This window comes from Candoia aspera, chromosome 2, assembly GCF_035149785.1.
Source record: "Candoia aspera isolate rCanAsp1 chromosome 2, rCanAsp1.hap2, whole genome shotgun sequence".
NCBI classification, from domain to species: domain Eukaryota; kingdom Metazoa; phylum Chordata; class Lepidosauria; order Squamata; family Boidae; genus Candoia; species Candoia aspera.
This window is the reverse complement of record NC_086154.1, coordinates 211,846,042-211,872,689: the sequence shown is the minus strand read 5'-3', so window position 1 is coordinate 211,872,689 and position 26,648 is coordinate 211,846,042. Positions and strand designations below refer to the sequence as shown.

At 37.1% G+C, this 26,648-nt stretch overlaps 2 protein-coding genes across 4 annotated transcripts in view; both read left to right on the top strand.

The window, feature by feature from the left end:
* Positions 1 to 26,648, top strand: part of SNCAIP (synuclein alpha interacting protein) — a 115,990-nt gene that overhangs the window by 35,840 nt on the left and 53,502 nt on the right. For all 3 annotated transcript variants that reach the window (XM_063295288.1, XM_063295287.1, XM_063295286.1), the window contains exon 3: positions 23,541 to 23,643. In XM_063295288.1, the coding sequence (XP_063151358.1) occupies positions 23,587 to 23,643 (57 nt within the window). In that variant the 5' untranslated portion in view covers positions 23,541 to 23,586. The remainder of the gene's footprint in view (positions 1 to 23,540; positions 23,644 to 26,648) is intronic.
* Positions 15,662 to 16,648, top strand: LOC134490215 (uncharacterized). Its single transcript, XM_063293114.1, has one exon. The coding sequence runs from the start codon at positions 15,662 to 15,664 to the stop codon at positions 16,646 to 16,648; it is 987 nt and encodes a 328-aa protein (XP_063149184.1).

The window sequence follows — 26,648 nt, the reverse complement described above, 5'->3', positions numbered from 1 at the left end:
CAGGACTGAAATATTCATAACTGGTTTAACCCCTTGGGAGGAGAGGGGAGTGGGCGGATTTAAAGCACAATGTTGAAAGGCTGCCACGCAAACCATCATTACAGCAGAGGCTTCTAGAGCACACAGGCACTTTATCACCTTGCTTTCTTTGCCTCTTTCCTGTAACCTAAAAGTCTGAAGTATATTTTCTCCTAGAATCTTAAGATCTCTTCTCTCTTTGCTTGAAGCCATTTCTATTGATTGGCCTCACTTTTTCTAGCACTTATAGAAAAAATTGTAAGAGCTAAATACAAATAATATTTGTATTTAGTTCTTATAATCCTAGAAGAGCTAGTCTTTCTCCTTTGAAGGCCTAGATGGATCATTTCTCCTAGAGATAAACTAGACCACTTATTTATCTGTAGTTGATTTTACATAGTTGAATTTAACAACATTTTATTATTTATTTATATAAATTCCTAGCCTGCTTTCCATTAAAAGTACCATCAAACAAGGAATAATAGGATGTACAATAGGTCACATGGGGAGTATTAAAACTGCAAGAGTGTCTATCCTGGATCTGAAGAACACTTGCCTGCTTTGGATCTGACCAGTGTACACCACTAAGAATTTTTAACACATAGGATTAATCTGATTGGAATAACCTACCTTTGCTTGTTGCTCACAATGGGAGGAAGTAGCAGGCATGGAGAAAGAAACTTTCAGCTTGGATTGTGGAAGACAGGAAGGGTGAAAAATGTGTGTCCCTTGTCCATGGTAGTAGAATCACACATGGAAAAATAAGAGATGGTGTGCAGTGGGCTACAGACTAATAGATAATCTACTTAGGCACTATTATTGAACCCCAAAATCCTGACATTACCTTGATATTTCCAAGGATTTCTTTTAATCTATGAAGGGTAAAGAGATATATTTAGATTCATAATCTCAGAATGTTAAAAATGCCATGGTATGTAACCAATGTATGGATTTTATGTCAATCTTGTGCAATTCTAATACAAGCGTAGGCATGTAATAAAGGGTTAGAAATAGTGCTTCTTGATGTTCAGTCTTTTCTAAAATTTTAGAGAATAACAGTGTAATCATAAATATGGAAGAGAAAATAAATGTTGTTATAGCTATTTGTTTTAATAATTTATGTTGTGGAGTTTTCACTCCCTGTAGTATGATGAATTTAACAGCTGGACATCTGTGATCTGCCTTCATTTGTACTAGAAAAACATGGTTCTTGGCAAAAATGCAAAAGCCTGACATAATGCTACAACATTTATTCATTATTTTATGGAAGGAATAAGAAATGAAATGCAGTCTGCACATAGAGAAGGTAAAAGCAGACTTCTGTGATGTAACTCTATGTACACACTAAGCCTGTTTCTTACTATTCTACTCTATTTACTCCTTTGTATAATGGCCAAAGCAAAAGTGTTTGGATGCTGAGGTACAGAGGATGATACCTATTGTCAAGAAAATGTTACTCAAGTGTAGCCCTTTCATCAAGGAGGATGTCAAGAGCACCAAGTTAATTAAGGTGTGAAATTTTTAAAAATATAAAAATAAAAGTAAGTTTTGTGAGGGTGAATGTGCTGATCATATGGTTCTCCAAGGGCGCCAGTTTCTGGCAGCAAGTACAGAGCCTCAACTGGCAGTGGGGCAAGAGAACCATTAAACAAATTGAGCCGGATAATGCTGAATTGGTTTGTGGGGATTTTGTTGTTGTTATGTTTAATATGATACATAATGATGAATCCATTTCAGAAACATATCTATAAAACTGAAAATATACTTTTCAAGTACATCAGAGAATGGCCGATACTGTAGATATGCAGTATATGACTGGGTTCTGGTTCTGAGAACATGTATAGAATCACATGCATATAAGATTGTAAAATCAGCTAGTTCTTTGGTAAGCTGGACTCAATGAACCTGTAATTTATAGTGTATGACTTAACTGCAGTACTTTGTAAATGATCTCCTATCAACACCCAAATCGAATCGAATTATCCATTCAGTTGTATCTGACCCTTGGCAATTCCATAAGCCAGCTCTCTCCATGATTTCTGATCTTGTACAGCTTCTTTCAGTTGCTTTATATTTTGGCCTGTGTCTGCTTTGATTACTAGGGAGATGCAAAAATTTTCAACCCCATTATGATTATTTCACATGTTCAAAGCACGAAACAAAATGCATGTTTCAAAGGATTTGTTTGAAATTGAAAGTAAATGCTACTTTGAATAGCTTTGCTTTGAATATTCCAACTGTTCTAAGCACTGTGCTTGGGCTGTTGCTTTGTGATTGGGCTGTTTTTTTTTTAACTACTGTTTCCAACCTAGCCAGTATACTGGCAGGAACCTATCATGTGCAGTTAAGCACATGGCCAGACAAAAGAAAATGATAGTTTATAGTGGCATACTTGTCAGATAGTAATATGCTTCATTACAGTCAACAACCTGCTAGGTAAGTTACTGCTATTTTTAACAAGCTTCCCTATTAGGAAATTACAGGTGAGCTATATAAGCATTGGGCTGTATTTCATTTGCAGCTAGGTAAGGCAAAAGTCCATATGTTTATGCATTATTGTGTTTCACACACATGCTGCTGATGCTGTTGAGGGTGTGTAAACAAAAAGACTACTATAACAATGTTGCTTAGTGTGTTAAGCTTTGGTGTTCATCCTGTACATTTTCTTGGATCCTGTTGATGCTGAGCTTTAAATATGGAAAGGGTATGCAAAATACTGATTTGGGAATGGAATGTTCCAGGTAATTTTGTCCCCCCTCTGGACTATGGTGACTGTCCTCCAGACTATGTCACTCAGAGAGCAGTTGAATGATTTCTGGAAGTAAATACTCCAAACTGAAAGTGGTTTGAAGAACCCCAGACACAGTATTCTGGATGAAACTTTTTCAACAACTATTTCAGGCCACATGCCTCTTGGAACCACTTCTAGCTTGGAGCATTTACTTCTTGAAACCCACTGAATCATTCCAAGAGAAGAGAATCAGAAAGCACCAAGGACCCCACTGAATCATCTCAGAACAGCATGGTCTGGAGGGGGAATATAATGTTTTGGACTTGTGCCAGCTGATGCAAAATAGAAAACAGACAAATACAAGTGTAAACGTACTGAGAGCAACTGGGGTTAATTAGTTAGACAGCACGAGACTTGCCTTGAAACTTAAAACATCAGTGATCACCTAGCAGAAGAAAGGCAGACATGGAGATACAAATTTTGTCCATAACTGTCCTGGGTTTTAGCACCAGAGAATTACCTGATTTGATCTGAATGTCAAGCCAAGGGCCTGAGTGCAGGGCAAAAAGCAAGAGTTACAGGAATGCAGGTGCAGAGTCAGCTGTTTTCAATGGAAGGGCAAGAGCCTGGAGGCTTCTGCCCTCTCCTCTCACGGAGATGTGCTGATTGCCCTTCATAGCTACCAGTATGCTCTTAGGCCAGGCACCAGGCTAGAATCTGGCCTCTCATTATCTGAATCGTGCCCCACCTGCCACGCCTTGGGGCTGACAAGTCTCTCTGGTCTGCCTCTTCAGCCTCTGACTCAGAGGACTTAGAAGAAATCATAGCAGGAGTTCCCAAATCAGTGACTTTTGCACATCCATACATTGATTGCATGTTGGTATAGTTTGAGTTATGGAGCACAATCTGTGTAATTAGGGAACTCTAAGGGTTTTTTTTTTTAGCCATAGCTATCACTACATGCAAGCAGAAAGATAATAAAAATACAATACAGGTACTTTTCCTGAGCTTACACCAAGCAGGTTGGCTGCAAATTAAAAAAAAAATAAAAATTTTTAAAAAACCATTAAAATTTACTTGATCTTGGTAAGTGGAATGCCCACATGTACTGGAAAAATTGTTTAAGGAGTTTTTTTTTAGTGCAAAAATAAGGAAACTTCATAGAGAAGATGTGATAATTGAAAGGATTGTTAAAAAGACTAGCTGCGCCTGACTTGTATCTGATGGCTGAGTGTTCCAAAAACTTTATTTAAATTGAAGTCAGTTTTGTTTTCTCTGTTGAGAAGAGGAAGGGGTGGAATACTTTTTTAAAAAAATAGGAGAATCTAAGCAGAAAGCAGCTCTGTACTCCAACTGTTTATATGGGGATGTATTTTAATGTTTTAAAGATCATCCCATCACCCAAATTTTCTGCAGTTGGATATCACTCAGCATGTACTAAAACTCCACCTACTATTATGGCCCTGGGGAGAAAAAGAGTGGATCAGGAGCTGCTCCCAAATTTATTTAGTTTCCAGTGACAAGAACATTTGAAACATGTCAAGTTACTGTTTTGACAAACTCAAACTCCTCAAACCATTTCAAGTTTTGTTCCATCAGAACAAAGCTAACTCACAACTTTGAGACTTTTTGTTTTTACTAAGAACTAAAAGTGTATAATACGCATAGGTTCCAGAAATCTGTATTATTGATCTTTCAATGTTTATAATACAGAAGATAACTCCATATCTAAATGTACTGTAGCTTATCTTTGTTTAATAGCAGGAAAGGGGCCATACTACAGTCCCTTCTGTTTGGCATGTTTGTCAATTGTAATAAAAACCTGAGTGATAAAATTTTTAAAACATAACTGAAGTTGATGGCCAGTAAAGACATTCTTAATGACAAATGTATGGAACGTGCATTTATGAATGGTTTGTATAGGATTTGCCAGCATCTTTCCACAGTTTATATCACAATGAGGATTTGATGCTGATTAATAGAAATCCATTTTTAATTTCTTTTACTATGAATATATTGGCTGAAAGGACAATTTGCATAGCACCTGCTTTATATAAACTGCTTTTAGAAAGAAATATTTGCAGATAAATACCCATGCATTTATCTCTCTCTCTCCTCTCTCTCTCTGTCTCTCTCTCTCCCTCACACACAGGCAGTTTCTAATTCATTCCCTGTTGAATATATTCCCTAAGGTATCTTTGCTAGAATGTCCTAGTACAGTTTCCTTTCAAAAAACATGTAATCTCTGTTTTAAGCAATGATTTTCTTTGAGACCAAGCAAAAGTGAGTCAGTTCACAAGAATATCTATAATTCAGCAAAACATATTGCAATGAAAGAAAGCTTTTTTCTAATTAGGGCTTATTTCAATGGCAATTTTGCAAAATTCCTCCGCAGCTGCTTTCTCTCCCAGTTCCCCACACCAACCTTTCTGAAGTTTCGCACAAATTGCAAGCAGCTTCTCCAGGAACTGGCTTTGCATGAAGGGGTAATAATAACAACAACAACAACTATTATTAGTATTGTCCCCAAGCAAGCGGCTTCTGCAGGAACCAGCCTTGTGCAAGAGGGAGCAAGAAGATGGCAAGGTGAGCTGGGACAGTGGAGGGCAGGGCAGCAGGGGTCTCAGAGGTGCAAGGGCGACTGCAACTGGGACTGGGTTGGGACTGCTGCGGCTTCCTGGGACATGGCATGCGGCCCCAGACCAACATGGTTCTGGGACTGATTGCCACCCTGCAAGGCAGGGTGCAGGGTGGCCCAAAGGGCAGAGATGGGTGGGAGATAGGTGGTTGGGGGGAGTTGTGGTGGTGGTGTTTGTTCAATTTCTTTGGTAACTCAAATGGAGAATTGTTATTGCCAGGTGTTGGTGAACACTGGCATGTCACCCAAAACTTGGCTTGTCACCTTTGACACACATGTCATAGGTTTACCATTACTGATCAAGGCAGTTCTCTTCTTTGGCTGATTTTAGACAGAATCTAAAAGTACATTTGTTTTACTTAGCCTTTTGTTGAAAAGTTTTTATGCTGCTGAGTTTTTATGCTGCAGTTTTTAATTTTGAACTGTTTGTTTTCATCTCTGTGTGTGTGTGTGTGTGTTTTCATTGTTGTTGTTGTCCGCTTATGAGGATTTGGTCATGAGAGGTAGAATAAAACTATTGTAAATAAATGCAACATGGATTCTTGGGAACTATAAAGTATCAGTAACACAATGAAACCCAAAAATGAAGTCTAGCCCAAGTGGAGGAAATAAGCTTATTTCTCTGCAACTTTAGTTTTCATGAAATGTGATCTGGCATTGCTTTTCCTACCCAATTTGAAGGCTTTTACAGTGAACATTTTGGAACTTAGGAACTCCTGAAATTCATGGCAATACATATGAAATGCACTTCACGTGCATTGTTTGCATCTAGTTTTTTAAAAAAAATACATTTAATGTTCTGTTTTTTCCCATGATGTCTTTTTTAATTCAGTTGATTGGATCCAATTTGGTTATTTCAGTATGATGATGCAACTATTTAGAGAAATAGAGCCTTATGGGCTTTAACCTTGATAGTCATGTAAATCTGTAGAGAGGAACTGATCTGCTTGGTCAAGAAAGGGAAAGGGCCTTCTTATATATAAAAAAGACTAGTCCTGAAAAAGTTACCCTTATATTCTGGAGAGCCAGCAAACTGCAGGCTAGGCCCCATTTAACTTCTTTCTGGATGAATGTTAAAATGTGGTGATCAAACATCAGACATTTTTGGAAGTCCCTGATCTGGATCATGGTCAGTGACCTCCATGCTCATATTCTGGACAGTGATTAGTTATGATTTGTGCAATACATTTTGATAGCTGTTGTGTGCTAGTCTAAAACAATACCTTTATTCTGGCTTGCTTCAAAAGTACCAGATCTCTATAGGCAGCTATGAACTTTTGAACTTAGGGAGACTTCTGAATAAACATGATAAGGGATAAGGTAATCTCAGTCCCAGAATCCACTCCTCCACTGAAATCAATCACATTGTTTTAGTCAGTGGCCCAGCTGCTAGCCTTTTGTTTTTCTTAGAAAAAAGTGTTGCTTCTAATTCATGTAGGGGCTCTGAAAATACATCTAACCCTTCCCTTTAAATTTTATATATAAGTTGACTGAGTACATAATTCATGCTGTAACATTTGTTTTTCTTGGCACACTCTGTCAACAAGAGGAGGAGAAATGAAAGGGAAAAAAGAAGCTGGTGCCACAAGGATGCTCAGTCAATGAGAGAAAAGCCAGACAACGTAGATGACATCTAATAGAAACAGTGTTATTTTACTTCATTTAGACAGAGGAAAAAATTGCAACAGAAGTTCTAGAAGGTGGAATAATCAATGCTTCTGAGCCTATATTACAATCCCTTATCAAGCTTATTACTGTCAAAGCAGTGTCTTGATATGTCAGGTTGTCACTTTGTTTGGATATGTGAATTTATAGCATAATACTGTTAATTGCCCATCTTTCTAGTAAAAGGTTGTACAAAAAACTAACTTTCTTTTTCAGTTTTGCTTTCAAAATGTTTTCCATAAAGCATGAATATAAGGAATGTGAATTTAAAATTGGAATGAATAGAAAGACTTGTAAGCCAATGTAATTTTCTAATATGTTCAAGGATTTTGGCAGAAAAGGAGCAAGGCAGTTTTTAAAAAGTGTAGCTTAACTTTATTGTATAGATCAAACTCTTCTTGGATGATGGTTGGAAAGATTTGGATTTTTTTAAATTTACCACTATCTTTCAATTTATTTGGTAAATAGTAGCAAAATTACTTGTCACTTTACGCTGAAAACCATACCTTGCACTTAGAGAAAAAATACTATTTCACCAATGGCCCAAATTTTGTGAAGAAAAAAATTGTTTCTTGAAAAATGTGCTCTTATTGATAAATTTGAATCGTCTAAGCCTGAGGAATAAATATATTAAAATAAAGCTGTTTATTTTGAGCAAATTTTACTAGCAGGTTTATATAATATAAGCTTCAGCAGGAAAAACAGCATAGGAAATAAGAACATAAAAACACAGCAACAAGCCATGAGGTCAAGGCCAGTCATAGTCCAGCATTTTGTTTTTCACAGTGGCCAACCAGATATCTCCGGGGTGTTTGCAAAAAAGAGGTGGAGACATACAGTAGTCATCTCCACCCATTGTTCAGTTGCAGCTCATATTTGAGGCATGCTGCTCCAATTCATTGAGTCTTCAAGAGACTCATGAATAACACTGAGTCTTCAAGAGAATAGCCCTTGATAGACCTGTCCTCCATGAATTTATCCAACCTCTTTTTAAAGCTCTGCAGGTCAGCGGATATCATCACACCTTGTGGTAAGCAGTTCCACAGCTAATTATGCACTGCATGAAAAAATACTTTTTTTTCATCTGGTTTAAGTCTCCTTCCAATCCACTTTATTGATGGCTCTTCATCCTAGAATTAGAGAAAGGAAGAAACTTCTCCCTATTTTTGATACCCACATTTTATACATCTTAATCATGTCTCCTTCACTCTCCCCTTTTCCAAGCTAAGGAGTCCCAAACAGTCTAATCTTTCCTCAGAAGGAGAAGCTTTGCTTACCCTTGTCTGCATTTTTTCCAGTTCTATTATCAATTTTGTGACCAAATTTTGTACCATAGCAATGATAATTAGAAGCTACTGGATCTGACCTAAAAACTATTCATACCTGAAACTAAACATATGTAATGTTTAGTTTCAGGTATGAATAGTTTTTATTCAGTATTCATATTCTGTATACTTTTTCAATCTTTTTTTTAAATTCTTTTAATTTTTGGTCTATGACTGTATATTTTAAATAAATGCAAAAATAATCAATTCAATTTATTTTAATAAAAAAAACAGAAGCAACCATCCTCCCAGAAGGTAAAATAACATTTAAATACCAACAATCTTAAAAGTTATATGAGTAGGCATATATTACTCAGTAGAATTCAAGATCAGTTCCTTGCAGATACTGACAGCTGCTGTGCAACTCTTTTCAACCTTATGTGAAGCAAAAAATTTCTTTCTTCTTTCTGATAAAAGAAAGTTAGCATAAAATTAATTAGACCAACCTGGGACATGAAGTAACAAAGGAAAAGTTAGGTTTCTTCAGCTGTCATTATAAAAGGAAAAAATATAGCAACACATGAAGGACGGATTCAACTGCACTACAGCTTCAGGGACAGGTCTGGCAAGCTATAGGGACTTTATTAATCCCCTGCTGAGGGTAAGATGTCAAACCTGGCCCTAAAGAATAATCGTTGTTGGAATGACTAAGTAAGTGACGTAATACAACTAACCAGATGCCATATAGTTCATTCATCCTGTTCATTCTCTAGTGTACTCTGCGATCAAACTAGTTTCATTTTGGTATGTCATGCCTAAAAGCCTTTCTCTGATGATTTTACTGGCCTAGATAAATTCTAAAAGTCGCAGAACATCTAGAGAGAAGGCACATAATGAAACTTTTCTAAAAGTTTCTTGAAAGTCTGAGAACTGAAATAGGTCCGACAGGATAAGAGGAAGTAGCCCTATGGGGGAATAATGGCATTTTAACTTGTAATTAAATATTAACAATCATGCTGTTTGATGGGCCAGCTTCTAATAATCAGGGCTGATACACATTTAGGTGCTTGAAACGCTGCTCTTATGAATTTAATTTGCATTGTTTCCAATGACTTATAACTGGAGAAGGACCCACCTGAGAAACCATAAAGCAACTGAGCTAAAGGTCTAGCAGCAAACAGTTACAGAGCTAGACAAATGTATTCTATGCCTTTTGTATGGAAGAATTTTAGAATAGTTGAATAGCTTCTTTGAGCGCCTCAACCTGGGGTCAGCAACCTTCTTCTGCATAGGGATCAGAGGCCATGCTGCTGCTATTTCCTCCTCCTCTGCCTCATGACTTACTCACACCAGTACTGGACAGGGGACTTGTTGCTCCGCCTCTACCAAGGCAGCTGGTGAAGCCATCACCAAAATGGCCACCCAAGGAGGCACTGCTCACAAGAACAGCCTAATGAATAGCTGTTCTCTTCTCTTGCAGGCTGGTTGGAAAATTTCTAGTTTGGGGACTGTGGGCTGGATGATTTCGGGTGGTGGGCCACATGTGGCTTATGGGCATCGGTTGCCAATGACTGCTATAGATGCACAAGTCTATGTGTGGCTTCAATGACCCTGACCTCTGAAACAGTACAAGATGTTTAAAACTCCTCACTTGCTTATTCTCCTGCCCTGTTATCCTACTCAGCTGCTTAGATTTTTTGGCAAAAGCCTTCACTTTAGTCTTCTGAAAATTAACTGGCAACTGGATTTCCCTACAGTATTGCACTAAGCTTCTAAAGGTTCCTTTAAGGCCACCTGGAATCCTCAAGATATTGCTGCATCGTCTGCATACAGCAAGTGTGGGACATTCGCATCCACTATTTTGGGAGGATGGAAATTTGAATTTCTGTTTGTTTGCAAGTGACTTCATGTATATGTTGAACAGGGAAGGAGATAGAGTAACCCTGTCTAACTCTCTTATACAGAGATTTGACTGATAAGGAATCTTGTGGGTCACATCTTCCTCTGTATTCTCCATACCTTTTTTGAAAAACAAAGAGCAGATGGTAGTCAGTATCAGTGACTGAGATTCTTCCCATTAAACATTTTTTTTAAATCGGATGCTGTCTTAAATTCAGCAAAGGCCACATTGTGGGAGGATTTAAGGTTACTGCTATTTTTTAAAATATATTTATTTATTTATTTATTATCCTGCCTTTATTATTTTTATAAATAACTCAAGGTGGCGAACATACCTAATACTCCTTCCTCTTCCTATTTTCCCCACAACAACAACCCTGTGAGGTGAGTTGGGCTGAGAGAGAGTGTCTGGCCCAAGGTCACCCAGCCAGCTTTCATGCCTATGGCAGGACTAGAACTCTCAGTCTCCTGGTTTCTAGCCCAGCACTTTAACCACTAGACCAAACTGGCACTATATTTATCAACCAGTTGACATGGAATGAAACATGATATGTAGTGGAATGGCCATACCTGAAGTTTACTTGTTTGTGGCTCAAAATGGCTCCCTTCTCCATACATTCTTGCAATGTCTATTTTAGATGCCAAACATAAATCTTGCTAATTCCATTCAGTGAACTAACTGGTTGATAGTCAGCAGAATCACGCTTTCCTGCTTTTAAAAGATTGGGACAATTATAGCCACACCCAAGATAGGGGATCACCAGTCAACATTAGATTTCAGCATTTCAGGTAGACTATTATCACTGCCAGGTATCTTGCTTGACCTCAGGGCATTGATAAGTGAGACTGAAACTGGTAGCCAGTAGGGACGGTCTGGCTATCTGGCTGTACAACCACAAGTTCTTTGTTGTACTCTGCCCAGAGTCGCCTTATGTGAGATGGGTGGCCATATAAATGTGAGCGATACATAAAGAAATAAAAAAGTTCTTCCATCTGGGACTTCTGAAGAGATCTGAAATGGACTTCCCATGTCACTATAAGGATCTGAGGTAATAGGAGAAACACATTATTGTTTAGCTGTGTAGATATGTGCCAAAATGAGACATTTTTCTCTCTGACTGCTGAAGACAGAAATTGTCACTGCTTCATAGAGGCCTTTTTTTTTTAATTTCAGAAGGAATGTGTACACCCCACCCCCACAAGTAACCTGGAAGTAGATATTTGTGCAAGGTCTTTATAATTCACCTTAGTAATTTAACATCATGATGGTTAAAGCATCCTCTAGATCTAACTGTTGGACTGAGTGTAACAAAACATTCCTCAAGGCTTTGAATATGTATAATATTCAAATATCTGGGAAACTGTCTGACCTGTCCCTGAATTTGCATAATTGTCCATAATCTCATGTGAGTTTAAAACTTTGAAAAGAAAAACTTTCCAGTTTTCATTCTACTTAACACATATAGTAGGGGGACGCGGTGGTGCTGCGGGTTAAACCGCTGAGCTGCCGATCGGAAGGTCGGCGGTTCGAAACCGCACGGCGGGGTGAGCTCCCGTTGCTCGTCCCAGCTCCTGCTCACCTAGCAGTTCGAAAACATGCAAATGTGAGTAGATCAATAGGTACCGCTTCGGCGGGAAGGTAACGGCGTTCCGAGTCGTCATGCTGGCCACATGACCCGGAAGTGTCTATGACAACGCCGGCTCCAAGGCTTAGAAACGGAGATGAGCACCGCCCCCTAGAGTCGGATTCGACTGGACTTTACGTCAAGGGAAACCTTTACCTTTACCTAACACATATAGTTCTTGCCCCATCCTCTTCTAGTGGGAGTATCTACCTACAGATCATTCTATCTATCCTTTTTGAAATGGGGCAAACAGAACTGTGCACAGTATTCCAGATAGCTTTACAGTACAGAAGCAGTCTAAAACACACACACACAAATAATTCTGTTGAAGCTGATGAATTCTCGCAATACTCTTCTCCCAGAGAAAAGACATGCAAGTCTTAAAGAAGTAATGTTAGATTTGTGTCTTCTGAAATGAAAATATTCCTCTCTGTGTGCTAGCATTATATTGAACAGACAACACAAATAATTCTAGCTAAACTTTTGGGTTGGATGGCCTATTCGAAGACATAAGAGTTATCATTTGCCTTTTCATATTGGTGTTGATTGGATAACAAAGTTCCCAAGATCAATTTATGTACAGTATATCAGGGCTGTGCGGCAATCAGAATTCAAAAAGGAAAAGGTGATTTGGAATATGCAGAGGCACCTACGTTACATCATCACCATTCATAAAGTGGCTTTTTCCCGTGCTTTGATTTAAGGAGATGCCAACAGATAGACGTGTATGCCCATGTCTGCTCCAAATCACCTTTTCCTCTTCAAATCTAGATTGCTGCTCAGCTGTACTATATATTTTGCCTAATTGAAGGCTTTTCCCCAGTTGTGAGCCTTTTTTAGAATAATTGTTCTTTTTTATATATTCAGGAGAAAGAATCCTTTACCTGTAATGTATAATTGTATGAAGGTCTCTCTAATTAAAAAGCAGATAAGACGTTGTTACCGGATACAGCAGCGCTTCATCCCAAAACTACAATATACAGTATATTCCCTATTAGCTTTAATGGGTCCAATATTTTAAGACAAACTCAAGGAAAACCCATTTGTCTCTGCCACTGACAAAGACAGATGCCACTGTGAAGCAAATGACGGCAGGCAAACGACAATAGTTCCTTACTGACTGATAGTGTTTAGAGTTCATAAATACATGTAGACACTAAATTACTTCATACATTTTTGAAAATTCAACTTAATCCTAAAATCATATGATATCTAACTTCTTCCACCTCAAGAAACTTTGTATCCTCACAATACCTCATAGGGTGCAGAGGAAAAATCACCATCCTCGGCTTCCATGGTCCACATTCAGCTCATGGAGCCTTGGATAGAAAGTTCATCTCTTCCTCAAAGAACCACCCCACAATGTGTTTCTGCACAGAGAGCAGCAGTTTGGGGAATGATAAGCAGCCTTGGAGTGATTGCTTCAAGCTTTTATTTGAACAGAAAAAAGCAGTCCTTCCTGGTCAGAAGGAGGAAGGGAGCAGTTCTTCTCTTTTCCTAAAGTCCCACCCCAGACACAGACTGGACTGTTGGGAAGGTTGAGGGGAATGCAATCTAGTGTTTGGTTTGGGTTCGGTTGCCCTTGCCTTACCTACAAAATGATTAAAAACAAACAAAGTTTTAGAGCTTTATATTAACTCTGAGTACACCTGATCCAGTTCAGTAAACCCAGTGCATATACAGTATAAATATACTAGTTCTATATCTAATAAACAGTGTTATTAAAGATATCAATTAACTCTCATGTCTTTTCATAAAGATTTATAACTGCTTTTAAATTCAGTTGAGGATTTCAGAGTAGAGCCAGTTTGGTCTCATGGTTAAGGCTCCGGGCTAGAAACCAGGGGACTGAGAGTTCTAGTCCCACTTTAGGCATGAAAGCTGCTGGGTGACTTTGGGCCAGTCACTCTTTTTCAGTCCATGACATCAGGCTTGAGCAACAAGCCAGTTGGTCAGTTCCTGTCGCAATCAACTGATCAACATTTGGGTGATCTGAAAAAGTGGACTCTGCACCTGTGGGGAAAGTGCTAGGAAGGAAAAAAAAAAACCCAGACAATCAAAGACCACTATTGTCAAAACTCTCAGTTGGCCCTTTATGGTATTGGGCAACAATTTCCTCAATAGTGGAAATCCCTCAGAGAAAATATTGTGAAAATTTAGTTTTAATATCTAACATTAGAATTCCAAAGATTTCTACAAGAGGAATCTGTAATTATTAGACTGGTTTATGTGTTGTAACCATGGCTTATCAAATAACAGTCTCAATACATCTGGAAGGCACCAGTTTGGAAAAGGGTAATCTTGACAATTCAGTGCAGTTTATACTATGACTGTTATGTTGTGATTTTCAGAAAACCATGGGATAATATATATTCTGACTTTGATTAAATCTGACGTCCATAATTAAGTACTAATCTATATCTATGTATTTTATTTTATGCATTTAAGCTATAGAGATCATCTCAGAAAAAGTATTTAAATGCATAAAATAAAATATATACAGATTGTATTTCAAAGGAAACCAATTATGCTCAAATGCAGTTACAAAAATGTAGAAAAATAACAAATATGTAAGAACAAATATGTATATGTGCTGCTTTTTTTTTTATCCGTTCAATCACGTCTGATTCTTGGAGACTGCCTGGACAAGTCCCTGCAGTTCTCTTGGCAAGGTTTTTCAGAAGTGATTTGCCATTGACTTCCTCTGAGGGCTGAGAGAAAGTGACTGGCCCAAGGTCACCCAGCTGGCTTCGTGCCCAAGGAGGGCCTAGAGCTCACAGTCTCCGGGTTTCTCATCTGATGCCTTAAGCACTACACCAAACTGGCTCTTGTGTGCTGCTTTAGTAATCCATTAAGTCAATAACAAGGAAACACAGTTTTTAGGGGTATAATAATTTTAGATAGTGAGATTTACTGAACTTAGCAAACATTTTTGGAGTCTAGAGGCCATAAATTATTTTGTAGCCTACATTACTGAATGAAAAAAAACCCCTAAATTTGAGTTAGAGGTTAGTGAAAATAGAGTTGTAATGTTTTTTCCTATTTAAGTTCAGAGTCCTGAAACCTATCCATACATCCCCAAGGTTCTGTGGACCCCAATCAAGATCCCTTGATCTATATTATGCCTATCCCTACTTTAGAGCAATATAGACAAACCTGCAATGAAATGTGAATCAGCCCTGTAAAAGAGAAAAACTCACTGAGGAAATCTAAGTGGGAAAAGAATAAATATTACTTCTGCTGCCTAGCTCTCTAGCCTGTACATCTTTTAGTAGTAGAGGTCTGGCAGTCTCAGACCTTCATATTTTATCACTACAAGCGGGACCTGTAAGAAAATGTGGAATAGAGAACTACTGTTTAATATTCTGGGCAGCCAACAAACCACATCCTTTTCTGTTCCCTTAGCCCCAGCCTTTCTGTTTACTTTCTTCCTTTCTTCTTCTCAGATATAGGGGTGTTATTCAGTGAAGACTTGTGTGGCTGAAGTATTTTTAGACAAGCAGGCTTCCAAGTTTCTATATTCCTGTAACCTTTCATTAAAGGAAACCCTCGTGAGGGTACATAATGATAGCACCACATGTGATGATGATGAAAGGTCACTTAAGTACATTCACTTAAACAACATTGGCTTGGTTTTGTTTTTCATTTTTGCATTCTGTGAAGAGACTGACTATTATATGTGAAGTTCCTTGGCACCGTACGCATGCTGAAAATTCACCAGAGGAAAAAATGCATTTGGTAAGAAATTTTACCAGGCTTTTTAAAGCTCAAAAACTGTAAAGATCAGAAAAAATCTGGACAAACCTACTGAATGGAGAACATGGGCTCCAGCATTAGCACACTGGACATTGTGGTCTGTGCCATTTTAATCTCATGCAGCGTGATTGGAAATCCATTGCTGATTTACTGCACAAGGAGATGCATCAGTGAGAATTCACGAACCTCATTCATACTTATAGTCAACCTTGCGCTTGTCCATCTTCTGCATAACTTGGTGGTGAATGTCTTTAAGATTGCTTATGCATCTGGTGTTGGGCTGGATTCAGATAGGTGCAAAGTTCTTGTGTTCTCATCAACCTTTACTACTTGTCTTGCCATATGGTCCACATTATACATTGTCCTGTTCTACTGTTTTAAATTGTGTCAAGTGGTGCATCCTCCATCTGAAGCTATAACTACAGAGCGTTGGAAGTGTCACTTGGTCCTAGTTGGTATTCTTTGGGTTGCTGGTTTTGCAGTTTGCTGCCCATTTTCATTTTACACAGGAAAAGCTGGCAAAGTGTATATGGGAAATGAAACTTACCAGCAACCCAGCAGTTTCATCTATGATGAATGTAAGACAGAATATAAAACGTATCATGTGGAGTTTTTCTATGGAAAATTATTTCGAGTGGCTATTGATCTTCTTCCTCTTCTAATTATGCTCCTTGCTGGATTCCGAATAACACACCTTCTTTGGGAATATAAGAAGGCAACATATGGTGGCATATGGATTGGGCGTGATGCTAGTGAAACTGAGGTTCTTAGAGCATGTAAACTTGTTCTGTTATTAATATTGGTTATTACTTCACTTTGGATTTCTAATTTTATCCTAATTTACTGCCTGAAGAATTTTAAATTTAATTACTTTGTGCCACCTGTCCTGACAGTTCTGTCTTCAGGATATTCAGCTGTCAGTCCTTTTCTCCTTATGTTGATTTACTACAAAGTAATAGTGAAGGTGAAGTGTTTCTGTTATAAGGCTGAGAGGAAAACAGGTTCTTTATCAACTGTATCTTCTTCTGTAGGCATTTCTCCATATGCCTAGCACCACAATTTGGTTTTTAAAAAGTGTATTTGAGTGTACAGAAAAGATTATGTGAGAAGGGGAACAAGGAGGTGTTTGTATGTACTGCTTGTCATCTTCCCCTGTTTTCCCATGGCTTCTGAAGACTACAGTGAGAAGAATCTTTCTATGGGCAAGTTTTTGGCTCTAGCAGCTATGTTTATTTTTATGTGTTTAAAATATTTCATAATTGTTCTCTTTAAAAAAATACAACACTGCTCACAATATTTATTACAAAGCAGTAATTATATTAAAAAAAAAAACAGTGGAGGAGAGTAAAAGGAAAAAAAAACCCATAACCCGTCTGCTCTAAAAGCTATCAAGAATATAAGCATCTTGACATTTCAGAAGGTTGAAAGTGAGGGAAGAGACTGGATGGCTTTCCAGAATCAGAGCTCCGTCTTTTGAAACTGTTCTAGTTAATACCAGCACTTTGAACTGAGCCCAGAAACAGACTGGGAGATGGATCTGATTTATGGCATTTGGATGGCAGCCCCAATTAACCAACCATTGCATTTTGAGTAAGCGATTGTTTTTGAATGATTTTCAGGCAGTCCTTCAAAACATTGAACCACAGTAGTGTTAAGTTACCAAGGAGGAAATGGCTAGATGTAGGTCCAGACTCACTAGAAAAACTATTGCTATGTCAGGAACAGTTCAGCCGTAGAGCCCCAGGAGAAAAGAATACTTGGCTAATCCTTGGCCCTCTCATTCTGTACAGGTACCACTTTTTATACAGCAACTCACAGGGCTCCTAACAGGAAAAGAATGAAGAAAATATATGTGGACTACTTACAACCCAATGGCTAAATGGGGAAGGGGGGTTAATTAAAGAAGTGTAAAACAGATACTGGCTGCTCAGTGGCTGCTAGTAATTAGCATAGCTTTGGGCATGTGCTTCATTGATGGAAGTTACAAATACCATTGTGTAACATTTTTGCAGACTAAATTATCACCTGCTATCTGGCATTCTTCTCTTTATTCCAGTCCCACAGTCTTAGAGATGAACTTACTTGCTCTCCATGGTATTTACATTTGGCAGACAGCTTGATGCTACTGAATAGCTGCACTTTGTTCCAGAAATAAGCAGGATCATGTCCATTATTTAAAAGCAAGCAAGTAAACAAACAAGGCACACATCTTGTATAAAATCATAACTTCTGACTAAAGTGCTTGGTTTCATTCTGCTTTAAAATCTAAGTAATATGACCTTTTCTGAAGTCTTAAATGAATCCAGATAGATAGATAGATAGATAGATAGATAGATAGATAGATAGATAGATAGATAGATAGATAGATATATTCATATTCCCTACCATTGGACGAACAAAATGTCACAAAAAGTATATAAGGTTTTCAGTTCTCAAACATTTGTAAACCCTTAATAGTATTTTGACTAATTCTCATAACTTTCATAATATAACAAGGTTATTTATCTATTTGTTTATTTGTTATGGGCTGGTACAAATTTCTTCTAGGCTTGCTTTATGGGGTAGGGGTAGGAGAAAATAGACTACCTTAGCAGTGCTTTAATGTTATAAAGTGTTTTAGGATCAATCAGAAAGCCACAAAAGAATGTGCAGAGTTAAATATTGTAGACAACAGTGTTGTCCCTATAAAACAATACAATATTTAATATTGCATTTTTTTCTTTCTAAACTCAAAGTACATTTTTAAACTACGAATGTAAATAAAAAGTAAAAAATAATTAAAAATTATAAAGGACTGCAGTTTGCTTTTCAAATAAATTTGCACTAAGTCATACATTATAGAAATATCTTACCTTTCTAATTTTGGTGACATTTTGGCATAGATATTTGAGACTAAGTAAAGTTTTCTTTACTGTAATTTTTTAAGAGTTTCATACTATAACTTTTCATACAAATAACTTGAAAAGTTGTTTTATGGGTGTCCTATAAATATAAACGCATAAATATGTAGATAAGAAATAGAAGTTTTAAAAAATGCTCCTTTTACTCACTATATCAGTTTGGCTGGTAGACGGGGTCTGACGATTCAGGTGCAAGTCCTTCTCAGTCTTACTTGAAGGTGTTTTGAATTGGGCTTGGGCTTCTGAGCACAAAACATGTACTGTTATTACCAAAATACAGCTTTGTTTATTCAGCTGATTCATCTTCCATATCTCCATCTGATGTGGTTTATGCTATTAATGTTAAGAGATTAAAATTGCCTAAATCTGCACTTATTTTCCTTGCACTGTAATTGAGCAAAAATAAATGGAAGTTAAAAACATGATTGAGATTTATATTGATTCTTCTCCATAGATATCCATGATTGTTTAACTCCTTGAACATACTGCCTCTTGCCTAGTAGCTGGTACATGATATATAAATCCAGGACAAAAACAGCATCAACTTTGATTGTGGGTGTCCCAAAAAACTTTCTACATTACAATGATTTTTAATTAATAGTATACTCCCCCAAATTTCTTTATGGGAATTTAAGCTGTTGAAAAATCATTTGTGGAGCTGATTCCCATAGTCTCTGGATGGAAACCTTGTGAATATGATACATTTAACAGCAAAGCTGTAACATCTGATGTGAAGAGTATGCCCATTTGCCTGGACCCTGCAATTGTTTCTCCTTTTGAAAAAAGGATAAAAATTATGGGGATAATACACACATTCTTTATCTTGATTCAATTAATCTGCAATGCTCAACTAAGGTTTAATGTCAAATATACCATCCTCAGGCTTATGTATTCACCCTTCCCTTTCCGGCAAGCCCACAAGGAAAAGATTAGAAGCTTAATGATGCTTTAGTGTTATGTCTGCATTCAGTCATCTGGGTTGCATTCATATGTCTATATCAGACTTTTGTGTCAATGTACTTCTGCCTTTACAGGCTCAGAAAAGTTAGTTTTATAGCTAGCTTAACTGATCCAATTAAATCTTAATTGTACAGCCTGAAACAAAGGGCTTACCACGAAATTGAGTTCAAGCCTATAGAGTCTAAGCAGACTTGCCAACACTGAAAAGCTGCAAATGTTGAAATTCTATTTTCACTCACTTGATTTAAAACCAGAGAAATGAAACAGCATCTGGGAAGACTGTATAATAGCCATGGTTTCTGTTCTTTCCTTTTCCAGGCTGGAAAGGAGCTTAGAGCAAAATGTGCTAACAATGTGCATATTAAGAGCAAAATGTCTCTTTCTAAGGTTGGTAAGGACAAAAACACCATCATGCTGGCACAATAGGAGTTTTAAGATTAGACAAAACAAGATTAGACAGAACAATTCTAAAGAAGGTTGTCTGTCCTGTGTCTTTTTTAAAAATGGAAGACTGTTCAAACTAAATATTCACCAAGTCACATGCCAGGCTTTTGCACATACCATGTAAGTCAAGGGATATTCTTTAAAACAACACAGTGCAGGTTGTATATGTACAGTTGGATGGGAATATATCATTCAGCATCTTCAGTAGGAAGCCTATGTCGATGAAGATTCTCAGTCATCCAGGTGGAATTGCCTGTAGGTTGAGTCATGGCAACTGGATTTCTTTCTTTTGGTTGAAATGTTTCGCTGCTTGTCCAAGCAGCTTCTTCAGTCTGGTTCTTCCAGTAGGAACCATTCTTTGACTCTCTCTTTAGCACTACAGCTTCACTTTACTCCTTTTTCTTTGCACGTTATTAAACATCAGAAGAGATGTGATAAATCTTCACTTAGAACATAAGAAAAGCCATGCTGTATCAGGCCAAAGACCCTTCCAATTCAGCTTCTTTGTCATACGGAAGCCATACAGAAGCATCCAGGAAGCTCACAAACATGGATAGGAGGGTAGCCCCCCTCCAATACTGCTCCCCAAGAAGTGGCATTCAAAGTTAGCAAACAGCCATTGAGACCACTTGCAACTGATAGCCCAGTCTTCCATGAATTTGGCTAATTCTAAATTCTAAATTAGGAGTCATCATCACAATTACGCAGCGTAAATGTGTATTGCATAAAGAAGTATTTCTTTGTATGAGTCCTGAATCTCCCTACATATAATTGAATAAATGAACCCAAGTTCTCACATGGCAAGAGACAAACACATACCTGTCCACACTTTCCATGCTTACATGATTTTACATATCTCTATCCTGTCCCTATCTATCTGCCTTGGTTGCAGGCTAAGCCCAAAATACTCAGTATTTTTTCACTGGGGAATTGCTTTAGCCTCTGAATCATTTTCCTTGCCCTGTTCTGCAAATTTTTCAACTCTTCCATTTCCTTTTCTAGATGTGATGATCAGAACACTACACAGTACTCCAAGGGCAGTCTTGCCATAACTTTAGGGGATTGCTATCTTGGCTGTTTTATTTCTAAATACAGAATTTGCTTTATTTAATAATATTTAATTTAAAATGTTTATATGAAAGGTGAAAGGTCCCCTGTGCAAGCACTGAGTCATGATGTCTGATCCTTTGGGGGGAACGCTGCTTTCGCGACATTTTCTTGGCAGACTCTGTCAGGTGGTTTGTCATTGCCTTCCCCAGTCGTCACCTTCCCCAGAAAGCTGGGTAGTCATTTTACCAACCTCAGAAGGATGGGAGGCTGAGTCGACCTGAGCTGGCCACTCGAGAATCCAGCTTCCACTGGGATCAAACTCAGTCATGGGGAGGGTTTTTGATTGCAATACTTCCACCTATCACTCTGTGCCACACAAGGCTCAAAAAATGTTTACATATTTTCCCTTAAAATATTTTGAATTGGTTTACAATTCATTTTTTAACTACAACAACGTTTTGTTAATATAAAATAAATACATTAACATGGGTAGAAAATAGAAATAAAATTAAATTATAAAAAAATAAAATATTTATCTACCATTGACCTAGCAGCCACACATTTTTATTGAGCTCTCTGCCATGTTTCCAGTATCTTTTCTTTCCTGATCAGTTACTGCCATTTGAGATTCCATTACTAAATATGTAAAGTTAAGATGTTTTGTGCCTATGGAGAGGCCTAAGGTGCTTACCAGGGAATTATTAAGAAAACGTTTTCAAGGTGACGGAATTATTTCTCTGAAGCTCAGAGTGGACCTCTTGGTATTTTAGATGATAAGGTTTCCAGCTTCTTCCCTATTCATGTTTTTATGTCCTCATTAGCCACATAATATTGATTAGCAGCCTTAACCTCAGAATTCTTTCCAACTAAGCAGCAATTACATAGAAGAATACATGAGGGGGTTTGCATGTTTCATGTTTATGTATTCAATTTTATTGTATAGTTTTATTTTGTGAGCTACCAGGAGTCCTATGGTTCTGCTGTGATAGAAGTTTGATAAATAAATAAAATGAGAATCTTGCATTCTACATTTTAAGTAGAATTATTATGGATACATGGAGCCATGGGGATTAAAATAAAAATACTCAGGGCATGACCTATCCAGCCAAAATTAACCATTTTTCAACCCCACTAATTTCATCAGAAAAGATCTATGTGCTTAATGGAAATTAAAATAAATAGGAATTAAAAGTGCTTAACTTTTGTTGAATTGTGGCCATTGTAATCAAGAAAAGCATGTTAGAACCGATTACAAGCTATTATTTAAGAGTTTAAGCTTGTAGAACATCCACATTATATTCTTCTTGGTATGCGAATACTGATCTTTCAATCTATCGTTAATATAGAAAAATGACATCAGGTTCTGCACTGGCTGCATTTCCCCTTTGAAATTAATATATATTTGCTCTCTGGGATCTGATTATATTCTTTGTGTTACTTGGTTTACATTAGACTGCACATTTGTTTGGTTTGTAAGGCTCTTCGGTATTATAAATCAAGTATCATTTTCCCCAGACATTTTTCACTGGGTTGGAATATAAAATGATATTGTGCATTCTGAATAGCCAGATTAATTTGTTGTCATAGCATATGAGTTACTTTAACATTAATTCCTTACAACTGATAATAAACAACATGGCTTGCAAAGACTACTAGCCTAGCAGTCTATTTTATCTATTTTTTTTCCTTAAATCCTGGGAAGAAATCACAGCTGAGAAAGAACTATAAAAGCCATCAAGAATAATTCATGGTCTGCAAGCTAGTCAGCAAGTGGCAGTTCAGAATACTTCTGGGACTTGAGAATAAAATTTCTGAACGTTTCCTGCATTTAACACTGAGCAACTTTCAGATAATTCCATTACCTGAATGAACAAATGAATACATACACACATACACATTCTTGGTGGTTGTGTTTATAAATCTTAGCACCCCATGTGGCTAGTAAAAGTCCTTCCGCATCCATGACTCCCACCCAGTATAGTGTTTGTGCTGGGAGTAAAGCTTATATAAAATACATAGCATAATCTGCTTAAACTTTAGCTTATCCATTACTTTGAGCTTCCCTAGATTGCTCAACACTCCTGTCCCCAAAATTTGAAAGGAGCTTCCTAAATCTATACTAAAACTCAGCTGTTTCAGATCTGTGATTAATATCAATAATAAAATTTAATTAAACAGAAAATATTTTCATTTTTAAAACGACAAAACTAAAACCACTATTTCAACTCAGTTTTGAGATTAGTTTCAATTCTCTGACAATTAATAAATATAATTAAGTTCCTATCCCAAACCTCAATCTGTCTGAGATGTGTTTACCTATGAAAAGGGAGATGGCTGAGCAGCTCTTCTACAGCTGGTGCTGGTAACTACACTTCCCAGGGATAATCATGCATATAGGCCATCTTTATGAGCCTAGCAGAATTTTCAAAATACGGATAAACCTCTATTGAAAATTTATTAAGAATACTTACCAAGAATCATGATCAGTGTTCAGCTTCTTGCAAACTGAGCAGAGAAGAATTCAGCCAACATTTCTACTTTTAAGTACATTGCTTTAATTTTGTCTTTTCTTTTTCTCTTTTGAAACAGAACTTCCGTATTCAGCTAATCCAGTGAAAATGTGCATAGCAGAATAATGGAAGCTCCTGAGTACCTAGATTTGGATGAAATAGATTTTAGTGATGATATTTCTGTAAGTATGAGATTTTTCTTTTTATTTCTCTGCAATTGTTGTTCCTTTAAATATAGACCTAAATGTTCCAAGTATTTCACCAAATAATAAGAAAAATGGAGATGGAAAAGGTGCAATAACTCTGAAAGAATATCTCTATCCAGTTGGAATCATACAGTTGCAAGCAGCCACTTAGACCATCATGTCCAATCCATCTTTCAGTGCAGAAATCCAAATTAAAGCATCCCTGACAAACAGCTGTCAGGTTGCTGGTTGAGCACATTCAATGAAGGGAAGTCCACACCTCTCAGAGAAATATGATAGCAAGGATTTAAATTTATATTTCCTGGGTTTTTTTAATTAAAAACATTCTAAATCTTGCAGTCTGTTCCACATTTCCAGTAGATGAGACTTGCATTGAGCTGGCTGTCCATGTAATGAGTAATTTCCCTCATTGTTCCAATGCAAGAACCTATGGACCTCCCTATGTTAGCAAACAATAATTCTTACTAACCACGTCCTGCTGATGGGAACGGAGATGGAACAACTTATAGAAAGCCACGGGTTCTCCATTCATCCCATAAAATTTAGATGATTAATATGTGGGAATGCTAAGAACAGAACATGTGCTATGGTACTTAATCTTGAACCATTCAAAATGAGTCAGCCTTGCTGGGAGAGAAAATGCTATCGTCACCAACACTACTCCTCTTTATGCCCTAGTTCAACAAGTATTGCTCATGAATGTTATAATCAATAAGACATTTTCAGGTTCAGCTTTAACAGAAGTAAAATACAGATCTGAAAGATCTGCTGGTTCTTAATTGTTAATAATTCAGAATATTCTGATCTAATCATAGATCAGAAGGAGTTATTATGTGCAGAAGCTTGTTGAGCCTGACAGCTGGCAAGGATTTTGAGGGAATTGTGTAGCATACGATCAAGTTTTTGCTTCTCCTAATCTAACAGAGTAACTCTTCTTCAAGGATAGCCTGGTTCATTATGTCAGTACAGAATTTAAATGACAAATCCAGGGTAGTTGCTACAATTGAAGCCATGACTCATGACCTGCCAAGATTCTGTAACTCTCTTATCCATGTTATAGTTTAGTGAAGGCAGAAGGAGATTCAGCTGTCATATTGATGTGCTAGAACAGTGCATGTTCCAAAACACACAATCCAATACTTAATTACCTATTTCAAATATGATTAAAAGTTGCAGTGAGCCTAGAGAGTGCTCTATTGATTCACTTGAGTAAAATTTAGAGTTATTACCTCTAGTCTGGAGTACAGGCAAGTTCTGAGAAGGCACCAGCCAATAAGCAGATTGAAATATGGAGGAATCCAAGTACCCTTCAAAACCAATTCCAAGAACCCATCATTAACCGTAGAGTATAGGTGGCATATTATGCCCTGGTGGTGAATATGCCTTAGTTACTACACCTGGCTAGTTACTGTTAGGAAAGAGAATAAAATGAATAGATCAGTTATGTGACAATCCTGTTGGAGGGTTTTTTTATTACAATAATTTCATGATGTGGAAATATGGAGCTGTGTCTTGAATAAACAACATATATATTCTGTTGTTTCATTTCCATATTTCCTTATTCCAAACCCCTCCAGAAATATCCAAAGTTTGCAATTCAGAGAGCTCAGTGTTTCACTTTAATAGGAATTAAGAATCCATTTAAGCCTGCAGTACATTTAGCGAATCTAAATTCAGTAATAAATTCTTATTCCATTATTAAAATGCTATCATTCTAAGGCACACACTTTGCAAAACCTTACAGAACTATTGATGCAGCTTATTTCAATGTCCATAATGAGATTGTGACTACTGATTATTCTATTTTATGAATAGACTTCTAAATGAAATATGTGTTAAATGCTCAGTAAGTGAGGGAATTATACGTATGATTGCTGAATTTGTATTTTTATTCTGGCTTTTCTATGCCATTGTTCTTTTGTTTAATTTTTAGTTGCTTAAAACTAGAACAAATTCTGAAAGATTTTTCTTTCTTTGTGTCAATGCTTAATTAAGGCAAGGAGTGCAAATGTATTAGACAATGATCCAATCCTCATAGTATAATGTATTCAGGATAACTGTCAGTTTATCACTGTAGGATAAAGGAACATATCCCAGAACCTATAGAAGCATAAAACAAAGTAAGCTTTTCTTCCTATGGTATCTCAGTAATGAACGTTACTGTCAGTTCTAGAAATGGGTAACACAAATTCTCCGGTCTTATAATGAGTGCTGTAAAACACCATTGACTACATGAAATTAAATAAGGCAGTATTGTGCCTTCCCAATAATAAATCTTGTATCTCTTGAATGAAGGCCTGAGTAACAAACTTCAGAGACATTCCAATTTAGAGTAAATATGAAAAGTGACATTGCTATAATCATAAGAGTTCTGTAAATAAAATCTATGCCACTTCAGCTTCAGCCCCACTAAGAAGACTTTGTTTTGTGGTCTTTAAATATATTGATTGGTTTATATGTTGCTTTGAGATTTCAAATTCATAGGTAATTACAAAGAAATATTACAATACCAAAAGAAGTAGCAATATTAAAATAATTCAGGACCACAACAGCCAGCTCCCAAGAAACTCTAGATAATTCATAACATTTATCTATGCAAGGGTAGTTGTCTATCCTCTTTTAAGAAGGAAAGATCTCTATTTGAAAACATCTTCTGTATTTCATTTAAAGACTCAGAAGAAGGACAAGGAGAATATTGAATGCTTTCTATCAGCAGCCAGCACTCTTTAGCAGACTGTAGTTCTATTGAAATTAGAGTGTTTTTTTCTAATGTATATGTGTGTGTGTGTATGAATGTATATATGTGGAGTCCTTGATGCTCTATGAGCTTGATTGTTGCATTTCATTACCCCACTAGGTAACATTATCAGTGCTGATGAGTGTGAGGTTCACTCTCTTATACAGTAGCTTGCCTTGCCAGTGTTGGTGGGGGACTGGTTTTCTCTTTGGTAGTTCTAACATCTGGCATGGACCTTGTTAAT

What these genes read in the sequence shown, in the direction of transcription:
- LOC134490215 (XM_063293114.1), top strand. Translation starts at nt 15,662, where the DNA reads ATGGGCTCCAGCATTAGCACACTGGACATTGTGGTCTGTGCCATTTTA.